The following is a 22,824-nucleotide window of genomic DNA, read 5'->3' on the forward strand; positions in this document are numbered from 1 at the left end:
AATGGAGACGAATACAGCTTGATCATTCAGGCTGATCTGTATTTTCCTTTGAACTGATAGAAGCTCTTACAATTGCATTCCTGCAAACAATATTACTTCTTTCCCTGATACAAATCACACTGTGCACATATTTTGAACTTTTCGTTCCTTACTTTTCATTTCATTTGCAGGTGATTAAAATATGCCAGGAAAACAAAGCCAAATAAATATCTGGAGTATTAGTTTGTTTTATGAAGTTTGCTTTTATTTTTCAGTGTTAGGTAACTAAAAAAATCTATGTCTGAATCCTTAATTCCAAATAAGTGGGCATAAATATAGGCTTAAATATAATTACATTATAGCTAGAAGATAACATGTGCAAGAGTGGTGTTATTAAGAAGAACTGCTGCTTAAGATCCCTCTACAGCCCCAGAACTGCCTAGGAAAATGCAAATCTGTTCTCACGTGATTCAAGAGGCAGTACTAAAAGAAAAAGCCATCTATCCCGAAGTACACTTCCATAAAGGGGATGCTGCTGTGGCACTCCCTTAAATATTTTAGGCCACTCATTAACATTTCTTGCTGTTCACAAATTCACATCCCACAACAGGGGAACTCCAACTCTCTCAGCATCCAGAGGGACATAACCATGGGAGACATCGTGGAGAAAAATACCACAACTGTGCTTTGGGCACCTAATCCAATGGCTTGTGGGGAGAGGCTGCTCTGCAGGGTGACCCAAAGTTTAGCTGATCTGAATCAGCCATCAGAGGAGCTCCTCTCTCTCCACTGACTGCAGAGAGAGCTCAATTTTTAAAGTTAGACAACTAATTTTGAGCCTCAAGCTGAGTGGTAGGACTGCCTCCCACTGTATCTGTAAGCAAGTCATATAGAGCTATAAAAAAATTACTTTTTTTTCCCCCAAGCTAAACAACCATGTGGATCAGCAAATCTGGTCAAAGCAGAAAGTGCTGCATTATATCTCCTCTTTCTCTTTTCTTCTCCTATGTATGCCTTATTATTTCTTCTTTGTTTTGTGGGAGTCAGGCCTACAGAATTATAGACCTAAAAGTCAAGGTTTATATCACTGCCTATTTTCCATATTGCTTAAAAGCCTTTGCAATTAAAAAAACCAAAAAACAAAAAAACCCAAAACCAACCTGAGTCAGGAAGGTGCCAAATAAACATAAGGTGCCAAAAAGACATACTTTCATAGATGTAAACCTTTAAAAGATGTAAACCTTTAAAAAGATACTAAACGTGGCTACCCTTTAAATTCAATGATCCCACATTAGATGTGATTCTATGTGAAAACTCTGATGGAAGGAAATCTCCTTTTATGATAAAAGCCAACCTGGGATCACTCAGTAATGAAGTTGATTTATCTACAATTTTGTCTGCTCGCATCAACAACAGGCAAAGAGGCACTTAGATCATTCAGACAAAACTACTGGATTCCTGTATACTTACTCTCCTATATGCTGCACCCTTTTCTCTCCTGAAACTGCTCTGGGCATCTTTGCTGCCCACCAAATTCAAGCCAGGAATCTGGGCAGGACTGCCAGCAGAGGAATGCCATCTTTTAAATGCCCAGAACAAGGGACAAGGCTTTCAGAGACAGCTGAAGCTGCCAGAACACCAGCTTCTCCTCCTCGCCCACACAATGATGGCATTGTCTGGGGAATCCAGCCCACTATACTCAGTCTCCCTTTCTGCCAACCCAGCTACAATGAGGAGTCAAGCCAGGACCAAAGAGCTGAGCTATCGGTGACAGCCAGCTCTATACCCACTTGCACCAGCTGGAGAAATCCAAGTCACTCATTTTGTACGGAATTTGTTTGCGTGATATGTAGCAACACCCAGAAACTGAGGGAAAGAAAAAAAAAAAAATTAAAAAAGAAGATTTCAGAAGTCTTTAACTGAGGTCATGAAATACGTGAGTAGATGCCAAAACCCGCCTCTGAAATGCCATAAGGTTTACAAAATGGAAAAGTTGTAAATAGGCCGAATATTGCCAATTTTACACATAAAAAGATGGACTGGCTCTGGAATTTTTCTTACAAAATACAAGTGCTCTGTGAAGATAGGTTTGGTTTTGAGATTCTAGTCGATACATAAAGCCATTGACAGGCTGTGATGGATGTAAGCCTTTTGCAGCATAACACACAGAAAAAAACAGAAAACCAAGATTTTTTTTTAAAACCAGGTTAAAACAGCAAAAAAATTCTGACTACAGAATTTGACTGACCAAATTGAGAAAAAGTGTTATCAACCATCTGAAAGATTCCAGATTTCAAAACTGGAAGGCAAGAAGTCAGGTAATCTCAATCTACAATCACTAATGAATTTTTCAGCATGAACATACTACAATTAGAAAACAAAATAGTTTAAAATTATTTAGATAACTCCTAAGCTTTCATTGTGGTTCACAAATGTGCATTATGAAATATTCCAGCCCCTAAAAACCTTAGAAGACTAGTATATCAAAACAAGTCACAGAACAGAACACTAGAGCATAATAGTGAAGACTCTGGTAATGAATCAGGCAAAAGGATCACTTAAAAAGGGGCACTTAGAATACTGACAAGTCTGTGAAAAAGAAGCTTAGGAGGTTGTTTTCAAGGTATCCTAAAGAATTAAGTCCAAGGATGACAGCAAACAGGAAAAAGAGAAGGAAAAATAGGAGAAAGGATCAATCTTATCACCAAGCAAGAAAAGAGACAGTTTGGGGGGGGAGATAAAAAATTTCAAGTGCAGTGGTTCCCAAATCAAGCATCACAAAGTCCTAATCACCATCTACAGCTCTCCAAAGGCTCATGGTTGGAAGGGTCCCCATTAAGAATACATTCTTTACAAGAAGAATATTGCCATGACCTCCCCCATTGGTCTACCATAAAATAGGTCAGTAGGTGTTGCTTTTGAGATAGAAAACCAAAGAACTGATCATCAGGGAATAGCACCGGGAAGCTGATAAAGAGCCACTTAAGGAGATACTGAATAGGCAGTAAGCAAAATAGAAGGAGAATCTAAAGAGCCCTGAAAATCATGAAAAAGAAAACCTGATGAACCAAATGCAGTCATCAACCAAAAAACTGGGGGACAGAAAGTTGCCCCTTTGCACTAGATGTGGATTGCTAATGACCACTCTGATGGCAGCTTCACTGGACCTCAACACAGCGGGCAAAGGCGAGGGAAGCAGAGAGAGAACTAGAAGAAAGCCAGGGCAATGTGAGCACAGAAAAACAAAAGGAACAGGGCCCTAACTAGATAAATATGATATGAGCAGACTTTTCCATTTGTGTTTCTCTTGAGAAACAAGACTGCCAGGAGTTTGAAGGGAAAGGTAAATGAGTCAGAAAGGAAAAAGGAAAATACTTGAAAAAAGGAGCTCAAAGCAGAGGGAGGTGCAATGCAAGAAGAGAAAGGAGTGAATATAAGGTTTAATATCACATAACAGAGACTGCAAATCTGGTGGAAAAAAAGCAGCAGTGGAAATAGGAGTAAAGAAAGAGAAAAAGGCCATCAGGTCAGAGTAAAAGAGGAGAAAAAGAGAATTAATACTTGATGCAGCAGATGTTTTTGTCTAGCTTTTTATGGAACGAGCTTTGTGTAACCCAGCTATCCATAAGTCAGGTTGCCTCTCTCTGTCCCAGCAACTTTTCAACATGTTGGTCAGCTTCGGTGAAGCTCCAGATCTCAAAGAAAATAAAGTTCTTTAGAAACTGCATGGAGATATGTGTTCAGATAAAGGAGAAATAAACTTGTGTTTCCATACTAGATGAGAGGCTGTACCATGAACTCCTCTTATTGCTCACTGATGCACCAGAGCACCAGCATTAAAGTCTAGCTCCATACCAAGCAAAGCCCACAGTGAAACACAGGTTCTCTAATAAACCTGGGCTAGGTGACTGAAAGGCAGAGATCTACAGGAGACAGACAGGGCTTTCCCAGATGCAGTGCTCAGTGTTTATTTAAACTTGCAAAGCAACTGGATAATTTTTTTGCATGAAGAAGGTTGGAGCAAAGAAAAGCATGGAGAACTGATAATGGGAACCAAGGGTGAGGGCAGTCTTGAGTAGAGGCAGGAAAAGGGCTCAAGAGAAAAGGGCAACATTCTTCAGAGAAAGGGTAGAAACAGGCAACGTGGAGGTTTCTGAGGCTCTCTCTGGTGTTGTGGTCATGTACTGCTGTTGTTCAGCAGACCACCACTTCTGTTGACCTGAAAACTCAGAAAACTTTCAACAGCAAATGCAGTACCCGATTGTTCACCAAAGGGACTACTAGTTGACTCCTTAGTCTCATCATGCTCTTAGCCAGTTTCTGGCACTCACTAAGGAAGGTAATTCTTCCACTCATTGAAAGAGATTAATAAAATCCTAGTCCAACCTTTCGAAGAGCTAGCATCAATTAATCCAAGTATTCTCAGTCTCAAGCAGCCAAGTTACTGCTTTGGAATGCTGTTATTTCTCATAGAGTGACAAGTTCTGTATGTAACTCACCTCTTTTTTTCTTTTCAACAGCAGCTATTGCTAAGCACTGAATCACCCCAGCTTGCATATTAGCAAATAAGTGAATGTGGGGTTTTTTTTGGTGTTGTTGAATAATAGCCAACACATGGATTTCTTCATACATTTTGACAAATACGGTCTTGCTTTACTTATTTATGAATATGCTTTACAGTATGCCAAAACTTCTACAGTATATTTTTGCATATTTTTCAAAAATAATGAAGTCTTAGGGACATGTGACCCTTCTGCCACAGTCTGCAATTGTGTCTGTGCTTAAAGGGAACATATGGGTGAGCAAATAACACCACCATTTGTGTGTTAACATCTGAGTATGATGAAATTTCCTATTTAATGAAACCAGTTGCAGGTATGCTCTTACCATAGCTTTTCCTAGCAGGCACTTGTGACATCTAAACCAAAAATAACATCCAAGGAAAACCTCAATACCAGAAAGAAATCCTAAAACTGAGGTGAACTTAACCAATGACTTGGTTATGACTTCAGTATATATGGTTGTAAAATATGGGAGAAAGAAGAGTCCGTTCCTATAGTTTCCTGCCTAATGACACTAACCCGGGACTACATTTTATGTTTCTACAAAAGACCAGTATCATGGAAGAAGCCATGGGTTCAAAGGACAAAGTAAAAATTCCTAACTGCACAGTATCTTAAAAATAATGTTTCATATAAATCAGCAAGATACCTTTTATTAATTTCTTCTATTAACTTTATTTATATGGACAGTGTCTGTCACATTTGCATCATGCATTAGGATCATCACTGTACTAAGCACTAGGCAACTATTTTAATTTGATGGATTAAAATGACAGGTCTCTCATTTAACCATTCAAAAATGAACACTGCATTAGGGTACCATACTGAATGAACTATGAGAGCATCTGTCCTGTGAGATTTTTTTTTTAATTTTTTTTTTTTGCATTACCTTCTTCCTTGCATGCACACCATTCACTGCATGTGCACCTCTAATTATTGCCATACACACATGGCTTAGCTGACACTGCTTCTCTGATGTGTAGCTCATCTTTAGACATCTTTTGCTTTAGAACAGCATATCCTATTATTATGTCCTAGGACAGTTAGTTCATACTCTGAAGACCATAGCACTGGAAAGCAGCTCACAGATGTGCCAGTTCCGTAGTCTGCCAGATTAAATTTTGCAAATACCAACCCGCTAACCCTCAAATTCCAAATATGATTTGAGATTAGTTAGTTAGAGACTATGCCAAAAATGTCCAGATTATCAGATCCTTTTCCAAATTCCATCATCTGAAAACACAGAGGTAAGCACACATAGGAAAACACAGGCTGAGAGCAGACAACGACCATGTGAGTTCTCAGGGTTTACGTGACATACAGATGTACAGTCTCAAAGTGTTTTCACTTCATTTTTTTTTTATCTCTGCATCTGATCACATTCTCATGTTAGTCAACACTAACTGAAGTCTGTGAAAGACATACTTCAGCAGAAGTTATGAAGGGAAACAATTCCAGGCAAAATGGTCATCACCTGGACTTAAGTATCAATCAGAATTAATTTACACAAGAAAGGTACAGGCTTCTCTGAAGACAATTAACTCACACCAAGCTGCACTGCTTTGCTCCTTGCTAAAAGGAAACGTGGTTCTATGAAAAAACAAGGGAGATAATGGCACTCACCTTACATCCCTCACAAGCACTGACACCATAGTGATATCCGGATGACTTGTCTTGACAGACAAAACAGGGCTTGTAAACTCGAGGAGGTGGAAGTGGTGAAGGAGGGCTTGGAACAAGTTCCTCAGAACTGGTGCTCTGAGTTTCTACTGCTATAAAAGAAAAAAGAAATATAATTGACTGATTAATGCGTGAATTTTAAATAACTGATTATTTACTGGTTTGTAACTATAAAGCTGACTCATATCTATCTTTGTATTATAAACACTCATTTGTCTTACCTAACAAAATTTAAGAGGGGGACTAAAGTAAGGCTAGTAATGACAAGATTATATGCTATAGCCTCAAAAGTGTATTTTTTTAAGTACCCGACCATTTTTCACAATCCAGCTCCTCAACATCATGGATGCTTCAGTTCACTTCAGCTAAAGGGCTTGAATCTCTTACCAGCCTCCAAAAATGACAGCTTTGGTCGTATAATCTGGTTTTAGCTTATTGATCCATAGATATAAGCCTTCAATTGGAAACTGCTTGTGGCACGTACCCTTGCAAATCAGTACCTAATTTTGGAAAAGCTCTTTTATCTCTTGCCTTTTTCTACAAAATGTAACACTTTCAGTGTGCAATCCTGCCACAGCAGGATAGCTGCATGCATCAGGTCATGCGTAAAGAGACAAAATTACCTGAACAAGTCTTTTGTTTTTTATATCTGTAAAACTTGCACAACCCAGCAACACTTCCTTACTTTGGTAAGGATTCATAACATCAAGAAACCTCTCCGAGAAAAAGCTACTTACATATTATGACCCAGCATCCCTTTATTGCCTTACTATTTCTAGATGGTCATCTGTTTTGAACCTGCTGAAAAGCCAGTTATTCCTTTCAGGGAAAGGACATGAAAGCTCTAAGATGCGAGGTAAGACATGTGAACTACATCTTTCCAAAACATCTGCATTAGTTTTCTGTGATACGCTGTCATCATTCCTCACATTTATTGTAGATGTGCAATACATTTTCATGTTTCACCTAGCCATTCTGCTGCTTCTCAGATAAATCCCTCCAACTTTTCAACAGATATACAGAAATGACAGGATCTGTGAACTCAGAGCTATCCAGAAATATTAGGCACTATCAGCAGAGCTAAATCTCAAGAGTACGAATGGCAGGCCCTAAAGAATATTACTCAATGGAAAATCTTCGACAAGATTTACTGTACATTATATTTTTCAGATTACAAAGATGATCCATTTGTATTAAACCCATGATTCATTGTCAACTCGTGTTCTGCAGAATTCACAGAGGGCATCACAGAGCATGATGCAACTTCTGATTACTTGTGAGAGAAGGCATCCTTTCTGCCATTTTTACTTGGGTTAAGATAATATTAGCTTCAAGGACAGATGTTTCTTGAGAAGAAAATAAATGCTAGAGTGAAGTGTTAAAGGCTCTGATTCTAAGCAAAGAAATATCTTTCCAATGGGAACAACTTATTTATGTATCTAACAGTAATGAGGCTGTGGAAAACCAGAAAAGTAAAATAACATGTGGCTCCATAAAATATGATGCTAAGACAATGTCCAGAGCTATACTTATTTTTTCCAGCATTAAATACTCAACCTTGGCAAACCAAAAATCTACACGTTCCTACCGCACCAAGAAAACCTTAAAGAAAATTTTCTTAATGAAAACAGAGATGAGAATGATCGTTTCTTTTCAACAGTAATTTTTGGTATTTAAGAGAGACAGAGTGTAATCTGTTATTGATCTCTGCACAGTCATCCTGCTTGAATCGATAATCTATTAGTACTTCTAAATTAAAGTTAGATTCATCAAGTGCCCTTGAGAGGCCCCAAACATTCTGTGCCTTATTTCATGCTCACACATGAATTATGGTGGCTTCCAATCAGTCTGTGGAATGATAAAATTTTAGCTTTAAAACTCTAACACCAGCAGACAATGTGTTTCATATTAGCTCATTCAACTCTCCCAGACCATCTCAAAGGCAGTTTTTAGGCTCCCCATGGGAAAACGAGGTTGTGTCATTCAATAAAACAACTGCAGTCCTGCAATCCTTCAGTGATTTTCAGTTTGGGGAAAGCAGTCTTTGAGGAATAATACCCATATACTTCTGCTCTTTTGATGATTTCATCCTAAACAAGGACTAGCATCCAACAGTAGTGTTCAAACCACAAACGGTATGAGCAACAGAGGTCTGTCAGGCACTGGCCAAGCACTGGGGAATGTGTGATACCCAGAAGAGATTAAGCAACCATCTCAGTTCATAAATACTCAACATAGTTAGCAACTGAAGAGCTGAAAGTGCCGCGAGAGAATTATTTTCTGGACTATTTGAAAAGGTATATGAGAACGAAAGAGCCAATGTAAACCAGAAGACCCTCCTCTCTAAAACACCCATATATATATATAAAGATATTTATATGACTCTAAAAGGGCCTAATCTATTCAATATAATACTTGCATCAGCTAAACAGCTGCCTAGAGAGTTTGGGGGTTTGTGTGTAAGAAAACCCAGTTGGGGAACATTCGCTTTTGATCACAGACAAGATGTACAGCTTTTTTGGAGAAGGCCTGACCTCAGGTTACACACGCTGGACTCTTACTCCAGCTTCTAGCTTACTATTCTTCCTTGGACTTAGCCTTTTTAACTCTTTATTTGAAAAATGTTATGTACTGCCAGCATAGAAGAGCAGAAATCTACTGCAGATACCTGTGGCAATTCATGATCAGCAAGTACAAAGCATCATTTCTGTATCATGGTGGTGGTTGGTGGATGCGTAAGAGCAGAAGTCACGTTCTTCTGTGCACATGGCACATGGAAGGTGGAAAATAGAAAGGATGGGGGCAGACAGCTTACATTTCCAGCAGAGGCACTTTTAAAGCAGTCTTACAATTTTAGGAAGAATGAAAAGAAATAAAACCCCAAAAAGCCACTTCTTTCCCTGTGCCCTGCTGTCCTGTCCTGCAGGATGTGACACTTCAGGGTCTCTACTCACCTGAGAAAACAAAGCCTCACGCTGTCACCCAACACCTGAATGCTGCTTAAACACACAGGGACTCACAAACAATTGGTCACTTCACAATTCCTAAGATGTCTGAAATATTTCTAAAGGTTAGATAAAGCAGCAGATAAGATCTTTAAAAGCACAGTGTGCTTTGTGAAGGCTAATTTACTGCCAGCTAAACCATGTTGACAGATGGAGGAGGTATTTTACTTTGTGACCAACTAGAAGCAAGCAGGCACTATGAAATGTCTTGACTTCTGCTAAAAACTTAAGACTATTAAGCCTGTATGTTAATGCACACTTTGGACAGTTGAGTCTTAAAAGAATAAGAAGTTGTAAAGCAAATGGCATTTCCTGGATAGCCTCAAGGGAATTTTGAATACTGAGCTAGGGGTCCCTGGTGGGAAGCAGCAATTTCAGCTAATTAGGGTGAATAGCAAAGTGTTGCATTTGGTCAAAACATTCTGTTAACCCTCATTTTTGTTGGCACCAACAAGAGTCTGGATTTTTTGCCTTTTTTTTTTTTTTTTTTTTTTTCTTTCTTTTTTTTTTGTGAATTCACTGCAGGAGTGCAAGGCACACAGCTCACATACATTAGGCAGAAAGTCAAAGGAAACGCCAAAGTTCAACTAAAGTACAAGTAATTAGAACCAGATTCTCTGTTGCTTGTATGTGTGCATTTGATTGTAGAAGTTATTTATAAGCCTCCAAACATTTGAAAAAATAACTATATACTGTAGATCATTTAATTTTTATGTCTCGTCTGGAAAAAAAAGTCTGCTTTTAATCATCTTCCAGGAAAGAGCCAGGAACTGGGAAAGTGGGTCTCAATTGTTTCAATACAAATTTCTCTCTTTCATGTGCCACATAAAACTATACTATAAAATTAAATCCAAAATACAATCAACTCAACCCCCCCATCCAATTTTTTCTTAATAAAAAACTCCTTTGAATTTGTCATGCTTAAATAGTTTGCATTGTTATGAGAGGGGTTTTTTTGGTGGTGGTGGTTGTTTTTTGTTTTTCTTTTTTTAAAAAGAAACCTGTTGTTTGGAAGACAGACAAGGAGAGAAGAGAAAGAAAAAAAAAAAATAAGAGTGAGAGAGAAAGAAAACATTATAGTGGAGACTTGCCAGCCTTGACTTAGTAACCTGGCCATGACCCTCCAGCGAATGTGTGTTTGACCCGGTCACACATGACTCTGGCTGCATACTGTTGCTGGGTTATAAGTCCCAGATATTTTTACCATATATACAACAGGTGGGGATCACAGACAACAGAAAGAGGAAAACAAAGTCTTCCCTTGTGCGAAGACTCCCATTTTCTCCCTTGCAAAGAAAACAGCAGGGAACAAAGAAGCGGTGCTACTATTTCACGTATTGGCACTGGCTGTGCCGGATTCGTTGTTTTACCCGGGGGTTGATGGCGTGGAGGTGGAGTGGGTGGAGGGCAGGAGGATGGAGGAAGAGGCTCAGGGGAAACCATGTGCGAATGTTAATCAAAGCAGAACGAATTACCAAACCGTAACATTGGGACCACAATCAAAAATCCTTCCTCATAGGGCTGGGTATGCATCGAAGGTCAGGAGGGAATGCTTTTTATTACGAGTGAGCACAACATACCTGGATTAAAACTTAGGCTGACGCAAGAACTCCAGACTGACATATTATCTGGATTTTTAGAAGTACTCGAGCAAACATGTTTTCCACATTTGAGGACTTCATTTTTATTATTTTCATCTTCCTAGCTGTCCACAGTTGCTTTATAGCCATAATGTTAAAAATAAGTTATTCTATTTTCATTTTTTATTACAATTTTTACAGCATTAATTTTAATCAAGTCACAGTTGATCTCTACAAGACCGTCTAGGTCTTAACAAAAAGGTATTTGGGCTGAAAGCCAAAAAAAACCCTTTTAGGTCTTCAGGTATGCTTTTAGTCTGAAAAGGGAAATTCCACTTTCAACGGGGACATCAGAAGATGAAACTTCATGACCCGGTGTCTGCTTGAGGGTGCCGAATCCAAAATGACCCTTTTGTGTTATTTTAAAAGCTAAAAGAGTATCCTCTAGGTTTTCATTTCACGCTGCTCAGGATTTCTACACTATGATTAAAATAACAGAAAAACTAGCAACAAGTAGAGGTCACGGAGCTCAGAGGCCCAATCTGCAAGGCCTTACTAATAGACAAACTGCACACAAGGTCACCTAAAAGCTGCCTGAGACCAGGTCATTTGAAGAGCCATGCCTAGGGCACAGGCTGCTGCTGCCAACAGCTATCTCAGACAAGGTGCAAGCCCCGATAGGAGCAGCTGAGTTGGCAGAAGCCTCTAAACCCAAGTGCTTTTGCTGTTTCTACTCTTGTCAGTGCGAGAGCGATACGGACAGCTGGCTTCTGTCCTGCCACATCTGGAAGAAGAGGGGTCCTGCTGAACTCTGCCCTCTGCCTTGAGAATGCAAGAACCAGTTAAGCACACTCTCTCCCCTCCGATATCCCTACCCTAATGAAGTTCCAAGTACAAATTTGGCCATTGCCCCGCTGCAGGCAGACATACCATCAGGACAGTATTTTCTTCCCTCACCCTTTTGCATCTCATGCATTTAGGCAGCACGCTATTTTGGGAAAGGTCTCAGAATATGCTGTACAGGAACCGGCGCTGCGGGACCTTCAAGCTACTGCTCCAATGCAAATAATTCTAACGATTGTGATCCTGCCGAGTCAAAAGGTGTTTGAAAGCATGAACCTTGAAAGGCCTCCATAACGTTGAGGGGAGCCATTGCTTGCAAAACAGGTCTTTGGAGAGCTTTCATTTTAACCATATTAGCGTTACAGTGTTAGAACAGACTCCAAGGATGAGTCTAACGAACAAACAAACAAAGCTTCTTCATATTCAGCAAATGCCATTGCTGGTTCTATGCCAAGTTGCATTTGACAACTGGAATGTCAGAAAAGGAGTATTTATGCTTGTCTACTGCATCTCCCACAGTTTAGAACTGGGAGAGAGGGAGCTGCATCATATTCCTTCACGCCTTTCATCAACAAAATTGCCAAGTTTCAATTGCAAATCTGTAATGTTAACCAGCAGAGTCATGTAACGTAACTCAGCAGAGTCAGTGGATACTGATCTTGGCCATATGACAGGAGAATGGTCCTTTGAAACCTTTATTCATACCAGGTGATCAGGGCCAGAAAATAAAATTCAGCATCCTGCTACCAGAAGAGCAGAGATATCCAGATTTCTTTGAAATAAATCGGAAAACAACAGCATCTACCTTTTGGTTAAGCCCTCTATTCTAGTCTCATAATATAATTTCTGTTCCTTAGCAGCCAATGTCTTAATTTGTTGCACAGATTTTACTACTTCCACAAGTATCCTCTGTCAGTTGCTCAGTGAAGGTTGAGGATTTTTTTTTTTAACATACTTCTCTGTTATGCCAATCTGGCTTCTTAATTAATCCTTTTTTTTTTTTTTTTTTTTTTTTTTTGAGCATGTGAATTCAATTAACTGAGTCTACAGTGCAATTTATTAAGGCACTCCTGGGGTCCTACCTGCCAGCACATCTTCCCAGGTGACATTCCTGCACAGATCAGACACACTCTGAGTGACTCTCCCCAGGCCCCACTGTCCCTGTCAGGCAGTGCTTCTGGTCCTGCCATATTTAGCAGCATGAGAGAGCCTGCTCCCTTCTACCTATCTTTCCACAAGCATGGTCCCTGCCACTCCAGCATGTGAATTTCCTGGGAACATTCATATTTTTACCTCTGCAACACCAAAAAGAGATAAGGGAAGAGCTATTTTTACTTTAGAGATGGGAAACAGAAGCACTGACAGCCTAAAACCTTGATTTGCTCGGGTCTTAAATTCCTAGAAAAATCCAAGCAGCACCCAACTGGGATTTTCAGCAGCAGCTGACAACTTAGCTGTAGCTCTAGCAACGTATTCAAAACACAGCCTTGTGTGTCCTGCCCCTAGTTACCCATGGGATACAAAACAGAGCAGGGAATACAAGTTAAGGCTGTGCTCAGTTGCCCTAATGTGGGGGCTCTAAAGAAGTCTGTATATGCACCTCTATCATTTGCCAGCCTCAAAGCAGCCCAAGGCTGGGTACTTTCTGCCCCCGAGAGCCACCACTGCTGATGGCAGGGGACCCAGGAGATAGGATGAAAAGCTTGTCTTCATTTCCTGATATACACAGCCAGCTAAGAATCAGCTTTCTGTAAGATTACCCCACCACATGCACAATCACACAGGAACGTCCTGGCAGAGAACAGACCTGGCCTGTGAGGTCCTCCTGAAGGTAACTCAGCTGTAGCCATGCGCATGGATGTTGTATTCCACACAGGTGTAAGCAACACCAGAAACTGTCAGAGAAAAAAACCTCTACTTTTGACTATACCACCCAAGCACGCAGCAGCTTCATTTACTGACAAGACATGAGTCTGAATCATAGAATGGTTTCAGTTGGAAGAGACCTTGGAGATCATTTAGTTCCATCCCATCCAGCCCCAACAACCTGCGCTCGTCCCACTACCCTCACCCTGAAGAATCAACCAGGCTAGTCTTATGAGTACATATTATCTGGAAATCACCAATATCCCCCATCCATGTATTTCTGAATTAAAACACCCTAAAATACTGAAATATTTTTTCTGAAGCTGCTAAATCATTTGTTGTGTCTGGCAGGTATTTGGGACACATACACACACACCTGTCACTGCAACCACCTCCAGTGCTTCTTCCAGTAAAGCCAGGACTTCTGGCAACTACATACTCTGCACACATTTACTAAAGCTAGTAGTGAAAGACAGTGGGGAGGCTGCAGCCATTCTCTAAGATGACATTCATATTCTGTAGGTTTGCTCAAGAGGATATCTTCAAACAGAAGTAAGGTTTACCCCAGTCTGGAAAGCCTGGTTCTCAAGCATCAGCTCCACCAAGCCTAGGAGCAGTATGTATAACTAACATAGGAGATATTTACATCACCTTTTCAAAGAAAATTACACTGGTTTTCAGGCTCTATTTTTTGTGGTTCTGTGGTGGTTTTTTTTGGTTTTTTTGTTTTTTTTTTACACTGGTATCAGCAATGCAGTTCTACAGTTGGGTTTATGTGTCCGTGTAGCCAGAGAGAGACGCATTTACACCTGAGCAAACGTGGAAGGCAGAAAGCTTGTCAGGATTAATCATATCAGGGGCAGAAACTGCGTCTGGTTATACCTGTGTTATTCTCAGGACAGTGAGATTTAATGACGTGATCGTAACTGAGAACAGGAGCGTCTTTCACTAAATAAATGGCCAGGCAGACACCATGAGGGAGCCAGGGTGAAAGTAAGTGTACAGACAGGATGGCCGGAGGGTTTGGCAGGCACAGCAGAGTTTACAGGGCAACAGCTCATCACTTTCTATTAGGAGCCTACCTTCAAAATGAAAAAGAAAACATGTTAAATGAAAAAAATAAATCGTACAGAAAGCTGAAGAAAAACATCCGAAAGATGCTAGCTCTGTAGTTTTTTCAGGTCGGTGATTTTCTGCCTGGCCACTACCATGCAAAATTGCATCAGTCTCAAGTGAAAATTTCACATTATTGCAATATTGAAAAATGGGATGGTCTTTAAATATATATATATATGATTGTTCTGTACTCTGTGTTAGAGGTTAGTTAGATTTTCCTTTGAAAATTAACTTCTCTTACAATTCGGGCCGTGTTTGCTTTACCAGATAACTCCCAGGTCAGATCCTCATCTGGAGTAAAGTGGCATAAGCAAAGAAGTGACATGACTGTATGTAGAGAGGATGAGAACTCTGGCCCCTTTATTCCTCATTTATGAAAGTGGAGCCTATTTCTCTGGCCTACTGATACAACTGTACTGTCTCAAATGCAGCATGTTGTCCCTGCAGGATCAAAAACAAGAGAAAAAGGCACATTGTGAGGGACAAAACACTTAAAAATAAAAGAGGTCTGGTTCTCTTTTCAGACTGGTTTTTACAGTGTTGTCACCCCGCTGATTCCAAGAAAGACTCCTAACTTGTAAACATAAATGGGAGAAAACTCATATCCAATATCTTCAACAATAAATAAAAACTGAAAGGGAAATGAAATAGTTACTATAATCCCAGTATAAATCTAGATATTTTAGTAAGTCATAAAGTCTCCATTTATAGTTATTACAGGTTTTATAGCATTTTGAGTATTTTTCTTTTATCTTCAAATCTTTTCAAGCATCCATACAGAGTAATTCAAAGAATTACACTATAGAAATAATTTTATTCTTCAAGACCTCCTCCTATCCAAGTTGGTATTAGTTTTTGGTATTTCTGTGTCTGCCAAGTACATTTTTTTGTTTTCTACAAATTCAATATGTTCTTATGACACTATTCATCATGACTTTTTGCTATGGCTTGAATCCAGCAAGAAAGTGATTGTTTTAATATCTTTAATCGTGTAATACTACTATTACACAGTTGTTCAGTACCACATGGTCAAAATAAAACTGTTGTGCTCTTCTTGGAAAAGCAGTAAAACTGATTTGCTGTGCAATATTTTACATATAATTTTATTTCTACAGCTTTAGGACCATTAACTCAGAACATTTTCATCTTGAGGTGTTTTTAAATCTTGAAATTAATAGAGTGACTCAGCGAGAGCCAATTCACTGATCAAAATTACTTGAAGTAAGTAGAGTCGCAGTTAAAATGCTGATCATCCCAATTAATGTGTATTACAGCCACACTGCTGGATATCACTAATTGATTTATATACCCTCCTTTCTATACCCATTTACAAGGGCAATTATGAACTTCATCGCACATGTTTAAGTGGGTTACATTAGAATAATATCTAGAAACTAGACTGCTGAGTTTAAAATCTTTAAGAACAGGTAGATTCTTCATTAATGGGTATACTATCAATTCAGTACAAATGGCCTGTAACCTTTAAGGTGGTGCACAGTACTAATATTTCACTTTTCATGGGCAGTTTGGGGTTGACTCCAGTGATGAGCTCCACTGCTATTTTTAATTGTTTTTGAAACTGCATATTATAGGCAGCAATAAACACTTAGAAATTAGTATTATACCATCCACGGCGTTCTACAAAGCATGGTTTCTATAAACAAGTTAAAACGCATACATCTGTAAATAATAAGTATAAGTATGCTGAATTTAATGAGTAAGGGCACTAAAAGAAATTGAACAGTAGGGGTTCAGCAATTAGAGTAACTGCCCATTTTATTAAAAATGTATTGTTTCCAGCTTTCGCTTCAGAAGGCTTTTATTGCTCTGCTAATTCTGAGTTTTGATTTCCTCAGAAAAGGAGGTCTAATTTCTCCTTTGCTTTGACAGGCCCCTGTCACACAGCCTCTCGCCTTTTTTACAAGGAGAGGCACAAGTGTGAACCTTTACATCTCATTGCCCGGGATCTCACTCTCAGGCCCTCGCCGTGGACCTCCTCCTGGCGTTATGCCACCCAGAGGTACGATTTTTTATTGAGTAAGGTTTTATCCAACAACAGAGCTGGGATGAAACCTGCTGAACCAGCAAACCCCCAGGCAGCCATCCCCCCCGGCCCTTTTCCAGAGGTTATGCCAACCCTCTGGCAGAGGCAGGCAGAAGAGCACTGGAAGAGTCCAGCTTTCCCAGCCACACCTCTGTAAAACAGGGCCACCATTTGCTGAAGCTGGAAAGGCTTGGGACCATGAAATGGAGCCACGGTTTTCCTCCTGCAGAAGAAATGGCAGTGCATACCCTGGGAGAGGCAAAAGGCCGCTTCTTAAAACAAGCAGATATCCCAACACACATCTCCTACGCCCCTAAAGTGATTAGAGTGAACCTGTGGGTACCTCTGCTTCTATATCCACAGAGTTTACCACCCAAGAGAGTGTTAAAGACTATTCTTCACAGTAGCCTAATTGCACCCACATTGCTGCACTGCTGCATCTGTGTGGGTATAATTATTACATTATTTCCATTTAGACATCACACAGTAACGGGAAAAAATGGCTTCATCACCTAAACTCATCTGCAACCAGAAGGGCAGTGGGATGAAAACTTAACATTTCTGACACTCTCCAGCACATGTACATTTGCAACAGCTGAGACCAAAATAGGGACAAACTGTTCTCCTTCATTCCCTCGGTATGCTAGAACAAGACAGTACATTACTGAGAGCAGCACACCTCAACATTTCTGATGCTAATGTAAGAAATTCAAGTTTAGGGAACATTTAAGAACAGAACGCCAATATCCTTTGAGGGGGCAAATAAAATTAACAATTTATCAAGCTGTAACACTTGCCTGAGAGGAATTTCATTCTTTCTGAACTGAATACCTGCTGGACAAAAGATGGTAACACAGGGGAGAAGACACCATGAAAAACTAAGACACTACCAGATTTCCTCTCCTTGTAATTCAGGGTGCTTGCTATCGAGTTTATGTAATATACCTATTATTTTAAATTTTAAAAACGCAATTTACTTTGCACTGGTGTGGTTAACCCGGCAAACCTCCCTCAGCCCCTTTCACTTTAGAATCTGAAAGCTAGGAAGGAGTTCTGTGTCCTACAGGGAAGCAGTAGCAACACTGTGACTGTGGCTCACAGCACACACTTCTACCCTCTGCCTAGAGGACTGAACATCAATAAAATAAGACATTCACAAGAGCCTGGAGATAAGATGAGTACTGCAACAGGAGAGCACGTTTACCAATATTCTGTTCTCCTGCTCTTTACTGCAGTGAATTCTCCTATTAAACCCTTGGAGTGAGGAATGCTCATAATTTTACCTGTATGTCATTTGTCACTAACATCTGCACTTGGAAGAGAAAAAAATTAGCAAGAACTGCACTGTAGGCAAACATATACATGCTAGCAGTATTTCCTGGTCTGCCTTAATCAATACCTGCCTTCAACAGTGACTTGAGGTTTTTTTGTCCAGCTACACTGCTCACAATCAATTGCAGTAGCCCAGCCTTACAAACAGGGGAAATGTCAACTTTACTTCATACACAACAGGACAAAAAGGAAATTCTTTACTTCCAAAGAGATGGACAAGCAATATTCTGTCCTGATACCTGAACGTATACCTGATACAAGAAACGTAAAGCAAAGCTTATGCTTCAAAAAAGGGAAGTTATTTTTTCAAAGTGAGATTCAATTCCAGATCTCTTGCTCCTGTGTTTCAACAAGTTTAAGATGTCTATATTAAGATTACCTGATATTACACATAGGCATATAAATGCATTTCATAAAACATGCATTTTTTAGGGGAACTATAATTTTCCTGCCATATTTTAGAGACTTGGGCTATCATTTTCTCTAGAAATTAAGGTAATTTTTACAAATGCTTTCCCACTTGTCATGGTTGGAAAGATGTGTTATTAAACATAAATTCATTTTGTTCCATCTTCCCAAATTTGCTGAAGGACAGCTTTAGTGCCACAGCTGATACTAAACAGATTCTGAAGACATGGCAAAGCATAACAGACAACACAATGAGGCTGTTCAACAAACTGAACATCCATTTCACTTTCTGGCCTAGAAACCCTCTAACTTGTGGTGCTAGTACTTCATAGAGTGACTGTGACAAGGCAGAGCAGACATTTGGAGGAATTACTAAAATACAGTGGCAGGGGTTGCTAGTTAGAATCACTTGGTTTAATTTCTTTGTATTTGCAGAAGTCTGACAATTGTACAGCAGCACTTAATTGCTCAAAACTTTCCACAGAACGAGTTTTGGATACTTTCCTTTACTTTCCTTTCCAAAAGGATTCTGTTTTATCTCTCACTACATGGATCTTTTGGAAATTTTAGGAAATATTATTAGGTCTTTTTCCATACTTTAACCCACCAGATAGGATGCATTTGTCATCCAAATACAACAATCTATTAAAAAAAAAAAAAAAGTAACCTGCAAAACCAAGAGATTCTCTCTGAAAAAATTCACCTCTGACTGATTTACCCTATGATCAACCTTGATAGCAATCCCAGTGGTACAGGAGCACTTTTTGGAAAGCTCTCACACCACCCAAGCCCAGGGGAGACCCCGCTGTTTCATGGCACCCTCGGCATCTGCAAACCAGTTTGCCTGATCACTGCCTTCTATTGTTTCCTGAGATAAGCAGGGCCCCAGTGAACAATTAAAGCTTTCAATAAATAATCTGTAAGCACATTCATTTGATTTACTGTTATTTGATACAGCAGTTAGTTTCAATGGGGCAGTTACTATTGATCACATAAAGTACTACAGACAAACATGAAACACTTCCAGAACTCCATGGATTATTACTCTTTATCTGCCACTCATCTGGGTTACTTGTAATGGTTGCGAAATTTAAAATCAATAACAACAATTAGCGTTCTGTATACTCTCAGGAATGAATCATGTGAAATATATTTTGTTACAAAAATGAAAGGCTGGAGAGCTTGTAAACATGAAAGGCTCCTGCAAGTTAGCAAAACTCTAAAATAATTTCTCCTAGTGTTATAAAGAATCAAACAAAGGGTGGAAAGAAAGGAAAAAAATACGGTATTTACATGCACCTGCAAGCATACACACAATTACAAAAAGCTATTGGTAAGATTCCCTAAGTAAATCAAAGAGATTTCGAAATACAGCTTTCAACTAAGCCAGTAAAAAAAAGGCACCAAATCTTTCCTCATAAAATTCCAGTACACGCCCCACGATTTCATACTCCTTCACCTCTGAAGAGTTTTGGGCAGTTAACAACAGTGGGATTTGCTCATATCTAAGGAAGACATTGGAAAACATCTGACTCTTTCCAGCAGGTTTTACTGGACACCATCACAGACACAATAGAAGTATCTGAGTATAAGAAATTAAAACAAAAGGAAATCAGTAAAGCTGGAAAGTGATTGTAAGGGATATATATTAAAAAATATCTTTTGTCGTAGTTTCAGATTCATATAAATTAGCTGCGAATCTAATGAAATGAATGGAAATAACAGTATTTTGAGACCTCTACTAGAGTTATAATTCTAGATAATTAAAATGCAAAGCAATAAGAGAAATGTTTTATCATTAAACTGTAACCAGAGCTCTGTGTGAAATCGCCCATTCAGAAGACTTGTTTTTCATCAATTATTTGTTATTTATCTGATGTAAATATAAGGAGGTCTAATTAAAATGTATGACTCCTTATGCAGCTTCTTGTCATTAAGACCAATGAAAGCATTCTGAAGACCATAATGAAATAATTATGTTTGCCTTTAAGAATCCTCTTCAACAACACATGGCAGTGCTACACTAAATTAAAACATCAGGAACTAAATTTCTCTTGCATCTATTTCCATTTTCACTAATTATACCCCCAAGCTTTCCAATAGCCCAGGCCCTAAAATTCTTTTGAAGCTGAAACAGCCTAAGGAACAGCAGCCTTTTCATAGTAATGGACTTTGATGAAGAAACAAAGGTAATGCAGCCCTGGAAGCATTAATATTTCAAATAGAGTTATCAGGTGAAAATATGTGTTTATTTGAAAAATGGGGAAAAGATTGTTGGTATAGAGCCAAATACATGTTCCAGGGAAACCGACACTCCGATTTAATCTCGTTTAATTGCGTCATTCCTTCCTCACCTCTTTTCGTCAGAGTATTTTCTTGTTCTGCACTGAAATTAAGGTTAGCAAAAGCGTAACAAACATGGCATTACTGGGCAGTGTCAGTGCATCTTGCTGTAACTAAGCTTTGCTTTTGCATTTCAGCAAAGGTGGAAACAGCTCCTGTGCTCCTACTGGTCTCAGGGAGAGGGGAATGGCTACTTTCCCAAACTGTATGCAGTGCTTCCCAACACACAGCTTGTGCTTCAATTATGAAGCCTTGCAGGATCTCTCCAAAAACACAGAGAAAGGAAAGGATTTGGATAAGGAGTAAAAAAAAAAAAAAAAAAAAAAAAAAAAAAGAAAAGAAAAGCCACACAGGAGGATGTGAGTCAGCAGCCAAAGGCTTCATTTCAAAACTTCGGAGAGATAATGGATCCTTATTGGCATGGTCTCAGAGAAGTGGATGTGGCAATACATGCATAGAAAGATGAGCAGTTCACATACCAAACCTGCATAGTTTGGTATCTGCAAATAGGCAAACACAGTGAAAATGTGCTCTCTGAACTGAGAGAGGAAGGCTGAGGTTCACTAGGGGATGAGGACTTGGGAAAGTGTATTCTTCTGTCAGCCCCCCTCATTAAAGTCACTGTGCACACATATCTGAAAGACAACAGTGATTTGCCATTTGCTCTGCATTTTACATCTTGGTGTTCAAAGTGTGGGGTGAAAGTAAAAGAACCCCTAAGAAAAGCTTTCCAGCCTCCAGCTGACTTTCCAGCCAGCCACTGAGCAGGATCTGACATACACCCTAATCCAGTAACTAATAAAATTTCTTCCTCAAATGAATGAAAAGAGCAACCCAAACAACAAAGAAATGCAAAGGAACAGTCTGAAAGATGGAGGGGAAAAGGAAAAACTTCCCCAGACCAAAAGCTGAGAGGCAAAAGTATGAGCAACTGCTCAAAAACAACCAACCATCCCCTCCCTCAGGACCTGATCTTAACAACAGCAAAGCTCACAGATGCGTGACTCTCTTAGCCAGTCCTTTGACTTGTGCCCCAAGCCAAAACCGCAGATTGGTGGATCAGCGCTCTTTGCTAGGAAGGGAAGATTTGTAAAGTTGATAGGATCCTCAATTAGCCCAACCCAGAGACCTGTGCAAAAAAACCCCAAAGCCACCCTGAGACACGAGCTTTGGGGCGCAAAGGCATTTCCCTGGGCCTGAAGCAGGGAAAAGGCATCGGTTGGCTGCCCAGGGCCTGGCATGGGTGGGTATCAGCAGGTGGCACTGTGACACAGGTTTCCAAGTCCTCCTTCTTTGTGTGCGAGTGAATGGTCAGTCTTGGAAAGACAGGCAACACTGGTCTTCATTGAAGGGTACAAAGACAAGGAATAAACGAAGCACTGGGGAGATGGAGAGAGGCAAGGGGCAGAGGAGACTGCTCCCTCCTCTGGGATCTGTCCATGGGCAGTTCCTGAGTAACACTGTTGAGGGCAGGATGCTCCAAGACCCCCAAAAGTCAGGGTATCTCTGTGCCACGCCTCAACACCTCTATCCTGGATCGGTATTTGTGAGCAAGTGGAATATTTAAATAAACCCAGAGGCTGTTACATGCACTTATCACGCAGGAACCTGGGAATCCTCCTACCATCATTCACCAGCTGTCAGGGAAGCGACTCTGGCACAAGGCTGGAAGATGATGAGGAAGTTTCATAGGAAAAGACACACACGTCCGTGTGATGGGCCACTGTGCCCACCATATGTGGCAGAGCAGACTATGGATTGGTGTAATGGCCATTTCAAAAATGCTTCAGAAGCTGCAGTCAGATAAAAAAAAAAAATTAAAATCACAGGATTCAAGAGACTTTTTGTATTATCGGATGTTGTATTTTGGTTTGGTGGGTTGGTTTTTTTTTTGGTTTTTTTTTTGTTTTTTTTTTTTGGTTTAGTTTGGTTGTGCTTTTAATCGAAGCATTCCTTCCACTATTTGTATCTTGTAGGCACAAAGAGCTTTCTCAGAGTGAAGGACCCAATGAAGGGAATCCAGTTGTCTCTGGCTGGTGCAGTACTGGGCAAGTTGTTTAATTGTG

General features: G+C 39.8%; 1 protein-coding gene across 5 annotated transcripts in view; it reads right to left on the bottom strand.

Annotated features, from left to right (window-relative positions):
* Positions 1 to 22,824, bottom strand: part of RARB (retinoic acid receptor beta) — a 327,800-nt gene that overhangs the window by 61,228 nt on the left and 243,748 nt on the right. For 4 of the 5 annotated variants that reach the window (XM_071735483.1, XM_071735484.1, XM_071735485.1 and 1 more), the window contains one exon: positions 6,165 to 6,313. In XM_071735483.1, the coding sequence (XP_071591584.1) occupies positions 6,165 to 6,313 (149 nt within the window). The remainder of the gene's footprint in view (positions 1 to 6,164; positions 6,314 to 22,824) is intronic. The other variant, XM_071735486.1, reaches the window with a different exon arrangement.

This window comes from Heliangelus exortis, chromosome 2, assembly GCF_036169615.1.
Source record: "Heliangelus exortis chromosome 2, bHelExo1.hap1, whole genome shotgun sequence".
Taxonomy (NCBI): domain Eukaryota; kingdom Metazoa; phylum Chordata; class Aves; order Apodiformes; family Trochilidae; genus Heliangelus; species Heliangelus exortis.